General features: G+C 50.0%; 1 protein-coding gene across 1 annotated transcript in view; it reads right to left on the reverse strand.

The window, feature by feature from the left end:
• The window catches only part of CYTH2 (cytohesin 2), an 80,723-nt gene extending 73,822 nt beyond the window's left edge, over window positions 1–6,901 (reverse strand). The window contains exon 1 of the mRNA XM_040325691.1: window positions 6,623–6,901. Coding sequence (XP_040181625.1) covers window positions 6,623–6,641 — 19 coding nt within the window. The 5' untranslated portion in view covers window positions 6,642–6,901. The remainder of the gene's footprint in view (window positions 1–6,622) is intronic.
• Between the last annotated feature and the right edge of the window lie 9,477 nt (window positions 6,902–16,378).

The following is a 16,378-nucleotide window of genomic DNA, read 5'->3' on the forward strand; positions in this document are numbered from 1 at the left end:
GTGGCAAGGCATGACGTAGGTATGCTTGTCAAGGGGACTCATTACCACACTAATGTTTTACAGAAAGCATACATTGGGCGATACCAGTCCTCAACCCAGTAAGCGGCATTCAGCCACCCAAGCAAAAAGAGAATAAATATTTATTATGGTTAATAAAAATGTATTAACCATAAGCAAAAACACTTATCACACCAAGGACTTGTTCAAAGATCATCTACCAAGACCAACTATAATGTGCAGCAAGGCTTGGCATACATGGATCGAAATTTGGCCAGTTCAGCAGGGACTGGGCAAATTTCAATCCACGTATGGGCACTGTGGTTATACAGAAGTCAAGCACCCTCTGTACAGCCGCATTCTGGTGGATGTCCTTGCTGTCTTTTCAGTTTCTCCATGAATTTATTGGACGTGGTTGGTGTCAGGCCCTCTCAGTATTAGTGTACACACATTGCTACCAGCAGTTATTTCACCATGTGGTAGGTTTGCGATACCTTGCCCGCAGGCACTGTACTTTCGAGACAGATTGTCCAAGTCCACGTTTCATATTCCACCCATATTTAGATTGTGACATGTAACATACAAAAAAAAAAAAAAAGAAAAAAAAGAAAAAAAGAAGAAGGATGGAACACCTCTTTAAATTATTCGAAGCTGCGGCACACAACACATGTTCGCCTTCCTTGTCCCATACGCACACACACACACACACACACACGATAGGTCAGGACACGATCCTACTGCATATGGCAGTCAGGACTGAGGGAGGAGAGTATAGACCAGGGGTGCCCAACCAGCAGCCCAGTGGCCACATGTGACCCGCGGAGCCCTCTGATGTGGCCCGCGACCTCCTGCTTTGGGATAGCAGGTTCGCAAGCCCAGATTGCAGGTTGCCGACCCGTGGAAAAGCAACCTTAGGTCCATTTCACATGATCGGTTCAACCCACGCAGACCCATCTCTATGGAGCGGCAGATGTAAACAGACTCTTCTCCATTTGCACCCACCTACCTCCAATCCAATCCGCATAAAAAAAAAAAAAAAACAGAATGGGATCTGTCCCCTTCCATCTGGTCGGATCGGATGGGAGGGCCCACAGAGCAGAGTTGGCTGTGTCCGTGCCCGCTCTGCATATACAGAGCGGACACAGATTCTGTCTTCCGTCCGCTCCACTGATTGTGGCCCACGACCAGTTACCCAGTCGCTTTATGTGGCCCTCGCTCTTCAAAAGGTTGGGCACTCCTGGTATAGACACATCATTGAACTGGTGCAGTTTCAATTATTTAGTATGAAATGAAGCACAATATAACCATATTGTAATGAAGATTATGCGTACCCAATCGGAGGTTCACATTCTCTGCAAAACGTTAGCGCTATTCAAACAATACAACTCTGGGGGAACATTCCCTTCCCCCAGTAATGCACAATACATACAATGCAATAAACGTCACAATGAAAAATGAGTAGGCTGCTAAACAGCATTAACAAGCTTAACAAAAGTTGGCATGGGCAGCAACCAATCAAAATGTATCTCATGCTCTGACAACAGTAAACTGAACTCTGACTTAGCGGCCCTTTGCTTATCATTGTTCTTTCCACTCCCTAATAGCTTGAACCCAAACAATTTTAGCTGAAGACCCAGAATTCCATACTAAAGTATAACTAAGACACTTTTAACCCCTGCTAGCGGTCCTGCTTTTTTTTTAATGTCCTGCCAGCGCAGCGCCCCGTTGTTAAAGCTTTCACATAGGGACTACAGGGGAGACGGTTTTTCAGGCGCTTTAGAGGCGCCATTTTTAGCCCAAAAAAGCCTGAAACAGCCTTGAGTGTGAAAGGTGTCTAATAGATGGGGAAATCTTCCAATGGGGACACTAGTTTTGGTCACCTGGGGGTCCCTAGGATTTCCTTCATTTGCTGGGATTTCCTGTTTTGGCTATAGGAAGCAATTGCAGTTTTCCCAAAGGAGCCACAAACTGTTAGAGAAATAGATAAATCTTACAGGGGTTATAATCTTCCCATATTTCTATCCAAAATGAAAAAAAAAATGCCTACAGTTCCACAAAATGACAAGTTTGTGTGAAAGCACAATATTTCCATAGAAGATGGAGTTGAACTCCATAGGTTCCATGGTGCATCATCGATCGGCATAGCCAATCTTGTTGCAAAAGCAGCAAGAATGAGAAATTCGAGATTTTGTTGACATAAAGGAGGGCTAGTGTAGGAGGGGCTTAAAGCCCATTTACATCTACGCGTTTTATTATGTCAATGCACACACTGGCACATGTCATGCATTGATCCTTGTCATAGGGCAGGGATATGCAATTAGCGGACCTCCAGCTGTTGCCAAACTACAATTTCCATGAGGCATAGCGAGACTCTGACAGCATCAAGCATGACACCCAGAGGCATGATGGGACTTGTAGTTTGGCAACAGCTGGAGGTCCGCTAATTGCATATCCCTGTCATAGGGCCTACTGATGACAACGACAGCACGAGACAATGCTAGATTGTTGATAGCACCCATAGAAACTTGTGAAAATGCACCAAAACAGGGATTATTTTCATTACCGGAGCCTGTAGACATTCTACTTCTGGCCCCACAAGTAACATCCCTCTGCTGGGATCATCTGGCTAAAATGTATAAAAGGGAAAAGCTGCCTCTTGTCTCTGCCATCCAAAGGCAAGTCCCTACTGTGCCCATTGGTAGCGGCCTCTCGTAGAAAGATGTGCATCATTACTGGTCAAACTACCAGAGCAGATCCCGATAACACCCGACCGTACACATTATCAGGCCGGCCATAGAGCCAATTTCTTTCTTACAACCATGGGTTGCAGGAAAGAAATTTGCTTGATTCAACCATCAACACAGACAGTGCTGACAGGAGAAACCCTCCAGCCGAGCCATTGGGGGTTATTTACGAAAGGCAAATCCACTTTGCACTACAAGTGCACTTGGAAGTGCAGTCGCTGTAAATCTGAGGGGTAGATCTGAAATGAGGGGAAGCTCTGCTGATTTTATCATCTAATCATGTGCAAGATAAAATGCTATTTTTTATTTTCCTTGCATGTCTCCCTCAGATCTACAGCGACTGCACTTCCAAGTGCACTTGCACCGCAAAGTGTATTTTCCTTTAGTAAATAATCCCCCGTGTTCTCCCAGCATTATGACTGGTAGCATTGATTATTGGTAGCGGCTATAACAGCCACTAGTGATAATCGCATGTAAAATCTGGCAGGCTGGTTGATGGATCAACTTGGGTACATTCAGCCTGCCCACACATGGTTCGAATCCCAGCTGGTTCTATGGTTGGCTTAAAGCGGTAGTTCCCCCTCAAAAAAAATGATACCCTTAGATGGATGCTCATTTTGTCTATGGGAATCGGCTAGTTGTTTTAAAATCGAAGCTGTACTTACCGTTGTAGAGAGCGATCTTCTCCGCCGCTTCCGGGTATGGTCTTCGGGAGCGGGCGTTCCTATTTTGATTGACAGTCTTCCAACAGGCTTCCGACGGTCGCATCCATCGCGTCACGAGTAGCCAAAAGAAGCCGAACGTTGGTGCGGCTCTATACGGCGCCTGCGCACCCGACGTTCGGCTACTTTCGGAAAATCGTGATGCGATAGATGGGACCGTCGGAAGCCTGTCAATCAAGAAGGAACGCCCAGACCCAAAGACAATACCCAGAAGCGGCGGAGAAGATCACTCTCTACAACGGTAAGTAAAGCTTCGATTTTAAAACAACTAGCCGATTCCCCTAGACAAAATGAGCATCAATCTAAGGGTAACAATTTTTTTGAGGGGGAACTACCGCTTTAAGGGCCCTTCCAGGCGGTACTGATGTAATAAACGATGGGTCTTCCTGGCAGAGAGTTAAACCGCAATTAACAAGTGTAAGGCTTGGCGCACACTGCATCGATGGGGGAACCCTGCGAATCCACTGAGGGTTCCCGCATGGCATGTCTTCCGGCGAACTGCTGGGAGTATCAATTAAAAGTAAGCAACACCCCTAAATCAGTTTGCATATTGAGGTGCGAAATAAAAATTTGGACAGGAATCGGATCGCATGGGTGTGAACACCCATTCAATTTGATTCTGCTGCGGACCAAAAAAAAGGGGTCCTGTGCGAGTTTGGTTCAAATGCGATGCAAATTCAGCCATACTCTCTGTACAGCTGAAATTGCATCGCACAGCCATCGCATGAGATTTACAGTGCGAATGTCAGACATTGCACCAGTGGAAATCGGCCATAAATGACCAAAACACTGCCCAAAAAAATCTCCAGGGGGGGGGGATACATCTGGCTCCCAGAACTAAAGGGAGGTGTGATCTACATGTGTAGAATGCTGACTAGTAATGCAGACTTTCGCATTTTAATCTGATCTAAATAGGGTCGGTTTACTGACATTAAGATGGAGGGAACATTAAAGGCAATGGGCTGTGTTCTGATCAGGAAAAATAAATAAACAAAACCACCACTGAACACCTAAACATGAGGTCCCACCATCCTATATGTGCCCAGTATGCCCACACTGAGCTCTGGTTTTCTGCAGACACTCCAGTTGAAAGTCCTCAGCTGAAACATCCATTGTGGTCTCCCAGTCATCCCGTACAAGCAGGTAAGTGAACAGCCATCTGTACAAGCAGGTAAGTGAACAGCCATCTATCGTCTACAGCAGCGATTCCCAACCTTGACACAGAGGAACCCCCGAGTTCTCAGGACGTCAAGCCAATCATTTTCATACCTACCACTCCCAGCATGTTAGTGTGAACAGGAAGTAGAGATACAAGAATAAGAGGAAAAAGGAACATGGTGTACTGTGAACAATTGACACCAGGGTGATATCACTCTACCACAGAACAGTAGGGATAAATAAAGACGGTGTTTCCTTACATCAGTGGTCCATAAAGCCCCCTTTATACTGACAGTCACCAGGAATAGGGCCCTGCTCCTTCACCATGGCGGTCAACCGAGGAGAAGGGCCCCTTCCTTTGCCATGGCGTTACCTGGGAAAAGGGACCCGACCCTTTGTCATGGCGTTACCTGGGAAAAGGGACCGGACCCTTTGTCATGGCGTTACCTGGGAAGAGGGGACCCGACCCTTTGTCATGGCGTTACCTGGGAAGAAGGAACCCCCTTCCTCCACACTGCAGGTCCACCTGAGGAGAAGGCCCCACACCTCCGCCATGGTGGTCAATGAGAAGGGCCCCCCCTTCCTTTACCATGGCGGTCAAGGAGAAGGGCCCCCCTTCCTTCACCGTGGTGGTCAATTAATGAGAAGGGCCCCCCCTTCCTTAGCCGTGACAGCCAATTAATGAGAAGGGCTCCCCTTCCTTCACCATGGTGGAGAATTAGAAGGGCCCCCCTCCTTCGCCATGGCGGTTAATAAGGGCCCCCCTTTCCTTGGCGGTCAATAATGAGAAGGGCCCCCCCTTCCTTCGCCATGGCGGTTAATGAGAAGGGCCCCCCCCCTTCCTTCGCCATGGCGGTTAATGAGAAGGGCCCCCCCCTTCCTTCGCCATGGCGGTTAACGAGAAGGGCCCCCCCCTTCCTTCGCCATGGCGGTTAACGAGAAGGGCCCCCCCCTTCCTTCGCCATGGCGGTTAACGAGAAGGGCCCCCCCCTTCCTTCGCCATGGCGGTTAACGAGAAGGGCCCCTCCTTCCTTCGCCATGGCGGTTAACGAGAAGGGCCCCCCCTTCCTTCGCCATGGCGGTTAACGAGAAGGGCCCCCCCTTCCTTCGCCATGGCGGTTAACGAGAAGGGCCCCCCCTTCCTTCGCCATGGCGGTTAACGAGAAGGGCCCCCCCTTCCTTCGCCATGGCGGTTAACGAGAAGGGCCCCCCCTTCCTTCGCCATGGCGGTTAACGAGAAGGGCCCCCCCTTCCTTCGCCATGGCGGTTAACGAGAAGGGCCCCCCCTTCCTTCGCCATGGCGGTTAACGAGAAGGACACCCCTTTTCCTTGGCGGTCAATAATGAGAAGGGCCCCCCCTTCCTTCGCCATGGTGGTTAATGAGAAGGGACCCCCCTTCCTTCGCCATGGTGGTTAATGAGAAGGGCCCCCCCCTTCCTTCGCCATTGGTGGTTAATTAATAAGGGCCCCCCCTTGAAGAGAGGCCCCCATCCTTCCCCATAGTGGTCAACCAAAAAGTCCCTTGGCGATGAGTGACTCAGGAGAAGGACCCCTAACAGATAGAGATGACTGGGGTGAGTGGATATGAGGCAGGACTGGCTGAGCATACAGCTCTGTCTATGGACACAGTGGACAGTCTGCACAGCAGCCATGATCCCACACTGACTGCTGGGACCGGATGGACTCATCCGGGGGGGGGGTCTGATGTGAGGACTGTGTCGCTCCATACTCAGGGTTCCCGAGCTCCCCCCCAATCAGGTGTGCTCGCCCTGTACGGCGCTCTGCCTTCCCTCACCACACCAGGACTGCACCATTACCCTCCCCCTCCAGGAACAAATGGAACGTTCTCCACACACAATAGTATCACTCCTCCCCGGCACCAACATGGAGCACCCTGCGCTCTGACCGGGAACAGAGTCCATACAAGGACACCTGACCATTCACTAAGTCATAGATACCCCCATAACCCCGTTTTGCTGGTACGTTCCGCAGTCCACTTACCGTAAATGGTTTCGTCCATGTTGAAAGAAATGGGGGCCAACGATTCGGCAGACAATCACACCCCCCCCCGTCAGATATCTCCCTCACCGATGTCCCCTCAAGCACAACGGCTATAATATTCCTCAAAGCGGCCGACATTCATCGGAACACACACCCAGATCCCCGTTTACCCATATCCCACCCACTGGCTTCTTAGCAGCCACTCTCCAATCCCACCCACTGCCCTGACCGACAGCGGCCTCCGCCAATCCAGAGTCCGGTCATAGAACAGGCCGGGCGGAATGTGGGCGGTCCTATAGGACCCCTTTGTTTCGAGGCTGTGCTTTCGTTTGTGATGGACAGGCATGACGCCCTATCAGAGCTCGGATTCCTTATCAGCGGGCGAAGGAGCGCTTGAGGGAGAGGACACTGACCAATCACATTCCTCGAGGGGTGTGAGGGCGGGGCGCACTCCGGGCGATAGTGAAAGGAAATGCTGTTGGAATTAGTCAGGAATAGTTGTGTGCTGAGGCGGATCTCAGTGTCATGTACGACAGAGCGTGTTCATGTGTCATTCCTATACTGAGAGGAGAGCATTTACCCTTCATTACTATACTGAGAGGAGAGCTCTTACCCTTCATCCCTATACTGAGAGGAGAGCACTTACCCTTCATTACTATACTGAGAGGAGAGCACTTACCCTTCATTACTATACTGAGAGTAGAGCACTTATCCTTCATCTCTATACTGAGAGGAGAGCACTTACCCTTCATTACTATACTAAGAGGAGAGGCTTACCCTTCGTCCCTATACTGAAAGGAGAGCACTTACCCTTCATTACTATACTGAGAGGAGAGGCTTACCCTTCATCCCTATACTGAGAGGAGAGGCTTACCCTTCATCCCTATACTGAGAGGAGAGCACTTACCCTTCATTACTATACTGAGAGGAGAGCCCTTACCCTTCATCCCTATACTGAGAGGAGAGCACTTACCCTTCATCCCTATACTGAGAAGAGAGCTCTTACCCTTCATCCCTATACTGAGGAGAGCTCTTACCCTTCATCCCTATACTGAGAGGGGAGCCCTTACCCTTCATCCCTATACTGAGAGGGGAGCCCTTACCCTTCATCCCTATACTGAGAGGGGAGCCCTTACCCTTCATCCCTATACTGAGAGGAGAGCACTTACCCTTCATCCCTATACTGAGAGGAGAGCTCTTACCCTTCATCCCTATACTGAGAAGAGAGCTTTTACCCTTCATCCCTATACTGAGAGGAGAGGTCTTACCCTTCATCCCTATACTGAGAGGAGAGCCCTTACCCTTCATCCCTATACTGAAAGGAGAGGCTTACCCTTCATCCCTATACTGAGAAGAGAGCACTTACCCTTCATCCCTATACTGAGGAGAGCTCTTACCCTTCATCCCTATACTGAGAGGGGAGCCCTTACCCTTCATCCCTATACTGAGAGGAGAGCACTTACCCTTCATCCCTATACTGAGAAGAGAGCTCTTACCCTTCATCCCTATACTGAGAAGAGAGCTTTTACCCTTCATCCCTATACTGAGAGGAGAGGTCTTACCCTTCATCCCTATACTGAGAGGAGAGCCCTTACCCTTCATCCCTATACTGAGAGGAGAGCCCTTACCCTTCATCCCTATACTGAGAAGAGCCCTTACCCTTCATCCCTATACTGAGAGGAGAGCACTTACCCTTCATCCCTATACTGAGAAGAGAGCTCTTACCCTTCATCCCTATACTGAGAAGAGAGCTTTTACCCTTCATCCCTATACTGAAAGGAGAGGCTTACCCTTCATCCCTATACTGAGAAGAGAGCACTTACCCTTCATCCCTATACTGAGGAGAGCTCTTACCCTTCATCCCTATACTGAGAGGGGAGCCCTTACCCTTCATCCCTATACTGAGAGGAGAGCACTTACCCTTCATCCCTATACTGAGAAGAGAGCTCTTACCCTTCATCCCTATACTGAGAAGAGAGCTTTTACCCTTCATCCCTATACTGAGAGGAGAGCTCTTACCCTTCATCCCTATACTGAGAGGAGAGCCCTTACCCTTCATCCCTATACTGCGAGAAGAGCCCTTACCCTTCATCCCTATACTGAGAGGAGAGCACTTACCCTTCATCCCTATACTGAGAGGAGAGCACTTACCCTTCATCCCTATACTGAGAGGAGAGCCCTTACCCTTCATCCCTATACTGAGAAGAGCCCTTACCCTTCATCCCTATACTGAGAGGAGAGCACTTACCCTTTATCCCTATACTGAGAGGAGAGCACTTACCCTTCATCCCTATACTGAGAGGAGAGCCCTTACCCTTCATCCCTATACTGAGAAGAGCTCTTACCCTTCATCCCTTTACTGAGAGGAGAGCTCTTACTCTTCATCCCTATACTGAAATGAGAGCTCTTACCCTTCATCCCTATACTGAAAGGAGAGCTCTTACCCTTCATCTCTATACTGAGAGAAGAGCCCCTACCCTTCATCCCTATACTGAGAAGAGCTCTTACCCTTCATCCCTTTACTGAGAGGAGAGCTCTTACTCTTCATCCCTATACTGAAAGGAGAGCTCTTACCCTTCATCCCTATACTGAAAGGAGAGCTCTTACCCTTCATCTCTATACTGAGAGGAGAGCCCTTACCCTTCATCCCTATACTGAGAGAAGAGCCATTACCCTTCATCCCTATACTGAGAAGAGCTCTTACCCTTCATCCCTATACTGAGAACCTGTACCCTTCATTCCTAGACTGATAGCCCTTCCCCTTCATTCCTATACTGAGAGCCCTTACCCTTCATTCCTATACTTAGAGCCCTTACCATTCATCCCTATACTGAGAGTACTTACCCTTTATTAATATACTGAGAGCCCTTATGCTCCATTCCTATACATAGAAACATTACACTTCATTACTAGACTGAGAGCTCTTACCCTTCATTACTAGACTGAGAGCCTTTACCCTTCATTCCTACACTGAGAGCCCTTACCCTTCATTCCTATACTGAGAGCCCTTAGCCTTCATCCCTATACTGAGCGTACTTACCCTTCATCCCTATACTGAGAGCACTTACCCTTCATTCCTATATTGAAAGCCTCTACAATTTACACCTATACAGAGAGCCCTTCCCTTTCATTACTGGACTATGAGCCCTTACCCTTCATTCCTAGACTGAAAGCCCTTACCCTCCATTCCTAGACTGAGAGCCCTTACCCTTCATTCCTAGACTGAAAGCCCTTACCCTTCATTCCTAGACTGAGAGCCCTTACCCTTCATTCCTAGACTGAGAGCCCTTACCCTCCATTCCTATACAGAGAGCCATTACACTTCATTACTAGACTGAGAGCCCTTACCCTTTATTCCTATACTGAGAGCCCTTACCCTTCATCCCTATACTGAGAGCCCTTACCCTTCATCCCTATACTGAGAGCACTTACCCTTCATTCCTATAATGAGAGCCCTTACCATTTGCACCTATCCTGAAAGCCCTTCCCTCAATTACTATACTGAGAGCCCTTACTCTTCATTCCTAGACTGAGAGCCCTTACCCTTCATTCCTATACAGAGAACCTTTACCCTTCATCACTGGACTAAGAGCGCTTACCATTCATTCCTAGCCTGAAAGCCCTTACCCTTCATTCCTAGGCTCTGAGAGCCCTTACCCTTCATTACTAGACTGAGAGCCCTTATCCTTCATTCCTTCACTGAGAGCTCTTACCCTTCATTCCTATACTGAGAGTACTTACCCTTTATTACTATACTGAGAGCCCTTACCCTCCATTCCTATACAGAGAGCCCTTACCCTTCACTACTAGACTGAGAGCCCTTACCCTTCATTCCTATACTGAGAGCCATTACCCTTCATCCCTATACTGAGAGCCCTTACCCTTCATTCCTATACCGAGAGCCCTTACCATTTACACCTATACTGAAAGCCCTTCCCTTCAGTACTATACTGAGATCACGGCTCTTACACTTAATTCCTATAATGAGAGCTCTTACCCTTTATTACTATACTGCAAGTCATACCCTTCATTATAATACTGATAACACGGCCCTTACTCTTCTTTACTATACTGAGAACACGCCCCATACCCTTCATTACTATACTGAGAACCCGCCCCTTACCCTTCCTTCCTATACTGAGAACATGGCTCTTACCCTTCATTCCTATGCTGAAAACACGGCCCTTACCCTTCCTTCCTATACTGAGAATACGGCTTTTAACATTCATTACTATACTGAGAACACAGCCTTTACCAGTCCCGGGCAGTTTAGACTGGACAGCCCCAGATCAGCCCTTTCTCGCTACAGAGTGAGACTTTGGCTTTAACACACACTGGATCAGTTTAGGGTTCAGTGCACTCACCTTCCTCCTTGTGCAGCTGTCACAATGTGCCAATCAGTGTTAGAGAAGAGGGCTGTTGGCCCTTGAGTGCAGCTATATCTCCAGTGGCCAGCCCGTGAGGTGTCTCTCTCCTGCAGGTTGCTCTTCTTAGGATGTGCAGCCCAAGGGGCCCTGGCCCACCGAGCAAACGCCGGTATGCCCCGTGGCCAGTCCGAGCCTGTTCTTACCCTTTATTACTATACTGAGAACATGGCCCCCCAATTTCGTCCCTAGGGGGGGCCAGAGGGGGCCCTGACCCCCCCAACATTATGCATTTTTTTTTTGCTTTTTTTTGTATTTTCATCTGGCTGCTACTGGAGTAACGCAGTCTCTCCTGAGAGGGAGAGCGTCCCCTGTCAGCTCCTGCGGGAAATTCCTCCCCCTCCCTCTGATCGCTGACACTGCATAATGCGAGCTCTCACACAACCACAGCCGCCCGATCTGCTCCTTCCCCTGCATCCTCATTGGCACGGAGAAGAGCGAGTTGCAGGAAGGACTCCACGAGCACTGTGGGGGGGGGCAAGCCTTCATCTCAGTTACTGAAAAAACAGACTGATTTCTCCCATCCTTAGGACAGGAGAACCAGCCTGTAAATTCCGAGAGTGGTGACTGCAAGCTGAGCCGAGTGTCAGTCTATGGCACTCTTTCAGAGCCCAGCGAGTCCAGCCACCCCCCCCCACTCTCCTCACATACGAGCAGGGAGGAATACAGCTCCTCCTTCTCCTTCCAGTCCCGCCCACACTATCCCGGTGTGCTGTATCTGAAGAGGGGATGTGTGGGCGGGAAATATGGAAATCAGCAGCATTCCTGGCTGTGTGTGAATGATGCCTGAGATTCTAGCCTGGACAGTGTGTGCATACCTCCCAACTGTCCCTGATTTCGAGGGACTGTCCCTGATTTGGAGCAATGTCCCTCTGTCCCTTATTCTCCTCATTTGTCCCTCATTTTGGTCTGATCTATACAGATGTATATACAATGCACTTTTTATCTATCAAAAAGTGTTTCCCAGTGCTAAACCTTTCATCTGATTTCCAAATTGCTGCATTTGTAAATTCCAAAAGCCAATATAAAGAAATAGTAGTGGAAAAAAAAGCACTTGTGGGTTTAACCAATCTTATTTTTTTGTACAATTCTCCTTTAAGGGGGTGTGGCAAGGGGTGTGTCCTATGCCTGCGTACTTTTGCTGATAGGTGTCCCTCATTCCTATCTCAGAAAGTTGGGAGGTATGTGTGTGCACTGCAGACTGAAGTACACTGTAATCACTGAACTACATTATCGCCATCCCCATCTGTCTCCCTCCCCCTCTCCTGTTCTTTCAAGACATTCACAATTTACTTTCACTTTCAGTTAGGCAGGTAATATACGGTGCAACTGAAAGTAGGAACAGTGTAACCAAAATAGCATAAACAAAAAACTGATCAGTGAACAATACTGGTGCAAATCATATAACTCCACACATTTCTCTTAATGTGATAAAATGAAATAAGGTAATGGATAGTGCAAAAAACAGTATTTTGTGTATAACACAACACCCGAATAACTGTGATGGGTAACAGTATTAAACTGGTGATAAAAAGTCCATAGACAAGGCTTGAACTGTGTCAGCCAAAATATATATGAATAATAATTAAGCAGTCCAAAAAGTAAGAAAAAAGTGCTGGTGTAGGTCCGCAGTGTGAGGTGGAAGAAGGATGGGTATCCAGTGATCCTTTTAAGGTGAATAAGGGTGTCCCCTTACCTTACTGCTGTAAGGTAACAGCATATAGATCCAACCACATTAGGTGGTTAACCAGATGGGCTTTTATCCAGAAACGATAGATCCTCCTTGGAAATCTCGTCCCGGATTGATGAGTATCACACCCCAAAGAAAATAAAGCATCGATAGTGTGATATCGTTTAAAATTTTAATTCTCGTAAAAAGTATAAACAAGGGTACTCACATTGTTAAAAATACAATAAGGCATGTAAAAAAGGAGAGCAGTCTGTCGCCAACGTCACCTCCGATACCTCTCAGTGGGCTCATGCGCATTCGTCACTATCATGTGACTCCTGAGGAAGTCACATGATAGTGACGAATGCGCATGAGCCCACTGAGAGGTATCGGAGGTGACGTTGGCGACAGACTGCTCTCCTTTTTTACATGCCTTATTGTATTTTTAACAATGTGAGTACCCTTGTTTATACTTTTTACGAGAATTAAAATTTTAAACGATATCACACTATCGATGCTTTATTTTCTTTGGGGTGTGATACTCATCAATCCGGGACGAGATTTCCAAGGAGGATCTATCGTTTCTGGATAAAAGCCCATCTGGTTAACCACCTAATGTGGTTGGATCTATATGCTGTTACCTTACAGCAGTAAGGTAAGGGGACACCCTTATTCACCTTAAAAGGATCACTGGATACCCATCCTTCTTCCACCTCACACTGCGGACCTACACCAGCACTTTTTTCTTACTTTTTGGACTGCTTAATTATTATTCATATATATTTTGGCTGACACAGTTCAAGCCTTGTCTATGGACTTTTTATCACCAGTTTAATACTGTTACCCATCACAGTTATTCGGGTGTTGTGTTATACACAAAATACTGTTTTTTGTACTATCCATTACCTTATTTCATTTTATCACATTAAGAGAAATGTGTGGAGTTATATGATTTGCACCAGTATTGTTCACTGATCAGTTTTTTGTTTATGCTATTTTGGTTACACTGTTCCTACTTTCAGTTATACCATCTTCCATTCCCTTCCCCCACTTGTCCATACACCCACCCATCCACCACCCATTAGCGCAGCACTACCCTCCCTATTATCAAGTATTTATGGTTTGATACACCTTCCAGTGCCGCAGCTGTACCCTTACCCCTCCCCACCTCCCTCCCCCCCTCTTCCCCTCTCCCCTGATAAGCGCGGTAATATTCACTTTTTTCATAATATACGGTGCAAATTTCTTTCCTACATCCACAGATTGCAGGAAAGAAACTTGCATGATTCCCCCATCAACACAGACAGTGCTGACAGGGGAATATCCCTCCTGCCCAGGGCCGGACTGGCCTTCCCGGGAGATCTCCCGTTAGGCTGCCTGTTCTGCGGCCGGTTTCAGTTGCGGGGGTTCCGTTGCTCTCTGTCCCCTTGCTCCTGTGTATTATTACGGAGCTGGCTGGCTCGGTCTGTGTTTGGCTGTGACGCTGTAACATGGTCCCGCCCCCTAGACCGGCTCATGTGATAGTAGATAGAATCAGTGTTCAGCCTATCACACAAGCCGGTCTAGGGGGGCGGGACTGTGTTACAGCGTAACCTCCGAACACAGACCCAGCCAGCCCAGTCAGTGATGAATGCTAGATGCTCATGCCGGTACAGTACAGCTTGCCCTAATAGGAGGAGGATCGGATTCGGCAGGGTGGCTGCATATAGAAGAATTGAGCTGCCTATATTCCTCCATACAGCCGCTGATCGCTTGCAGGAGGGAGAGGAGGAGAATCAAGCATTCCGCGGCTGTATGGAGGAATATAGAAAGCTAATTTCCTCTATATACAGCCACCCTGCTTCTCCTCCTATCAGGTTCTCCTTGAAGCTCCCCCCCAAGTGTTCTCCCCCCCCCAGTGTTCGCCTCCCCACCACACTCTCCAGTCCCCCCACAGTTCTCTCCACTCCTGTCCCCCCCCAGTGCTCTCCACCCCTGTCCCCCCCCAGTGCTCTCCACCCCTGTCCCCCTCAGTGCTCTCCACCCCTGACCCCCCCAATGCTCTCCACCCCTGTCCCCCCCCCAATGCTCTCCACCCCTGTCCCCCCCAATGCTCTCCACCCTTGTCCCCCCCCAGTGCTCTCCACCCCTGTCCCCCCCAGTGCTCTCCACCCCAGTTCTCCCCCCGTGCTGTCCACCCCTGTTCTCCCCCCCCGTGCTGTCCACCCCTGTTCCCCCCCATGCTGTCTACCCCTGTCCCCCCCCCCTGCTGTCCACCCCTGTCCCCCCCAGTGGTCTCCACCCCTGTTCTCCCCCCCCCGTGCTGTCCACCCCTGTTCTCCCCTGTGATGTCCACCCCTGTTCCCCCCCGTGCTGTCCACCCCTGTCCCCCCCCCAGTGGTCTCCACCCCTGTTCCCCCCATGCTGTCCATCCCTGTTTCACCCTCCTTGAAGCTCCCCCCAAGTGTTCTCACCCCCCCCAGTGTTCGCCTCCCCACCACACTGTCCAGTCTCCCCACAGTTCTCTCCACTCCTGTCCCCCCCCCCAGTGCTCTCCACTCCTGTTCCCCCCCAGTGTCTTCCACCCCTGTTCCCCCTCAGTGCTCTCCACCCCTGTCCACCCCAATGCTCTCCACCCTTGTCCCCTCCCAGTGCTCTCCACCCCTGTTCCCCCCCCGTGCTGTCCAACCCTGTTCTCCCCCCCGTGCTGTCCACCCCTGTTCCCCCCCGTGCTGTCCACCCCTGTTCCCCTCGTGCTGTCCACCCCTGTCCCCCCCCAGTGGTCTCCACCCCTGTTCCCCCCCCTCGTGCTGTCCACCCCTGTTCTCCCCCCCCCCCCGTGCTGTCCTTCCCTGTCCCCCCCCCCAGTGGTCTCCACCCCTTCCCCCCCCCTGCTGTCCACCTCTGTCCCCCCCCTCGTGCTGTCCACCCCTGTTCCCCCCGGTGGTCTCCACCCCTGTTCCCCCGCTTGCTGTCCACCCCTGTTCCCTTCCAGTGGTCTTTACCCCTGTCCCCCGCCAGTGCTCTCCATTCCTGTTCTCCCCCGTGCTGTCCACCCCTGTTTCCCCCCCCAGTGGTCTCCACCCCTGTCCCCCCCCCAGTACTCCCCACCCCTGTTTTTTCTGCCCCCCCCCAGTGCTCTCAAGCTCCACTCATCGCTCTCCAGGCCCCCAGTGCTCTCCACCCCTGTTCTTTTTGGCTCCCCCCCAGCACTCTCCGCTCCCCACTCCTGTACTCTCCACTCCACCTGCATTTTGCCCCCACCCACGTGCTCTCCAACCCCGCCAGTGCTCTCTTCGCTCCCCCCTAGATTTTGTCCCCTCCCATGTGCTGACCAACCCCGCCAGTGCTCTCTGCTCCCCCCTGCATTTTGTCCCCACCCATGTGCTTTCCAACCCCGCCAATGCTCTCCGCTCCCCATAGTGTGGTCTAGCCCCCCGTACTTTCCACCCCTGTTTTTTCTGGCCCCCACTGGTGCTCTCAAGCTCACCCCCATTGCTCTCCACTCCCCAGTGCTCTCCACTTCCCCCTGCTCGTTGTACCCCCCAGTGCTCTCCAGCCCCCATGCTCTTCACCCCTGTTCTTTCTCCCCCCAGTGCTCTCAAGATCCCCAGTGCTCTTTACCCCCACACTCTTAGCCCCCTTAGTGCTCTCCAGCTCCCCCTCTCAGCCTCCCGTGCTCTC

Source organism: Rana temporaria, chromosome 10, assembly GCF_905171775.1.
Source record: "Rana temporaria chromosome 10, aRanTem1.1, whole genome shotgun sequence".
NCBI lineage: Eukaryota > Metazoa > Chordata > Amphibia > Anura > Ranidae > Rana > Rana temporaria.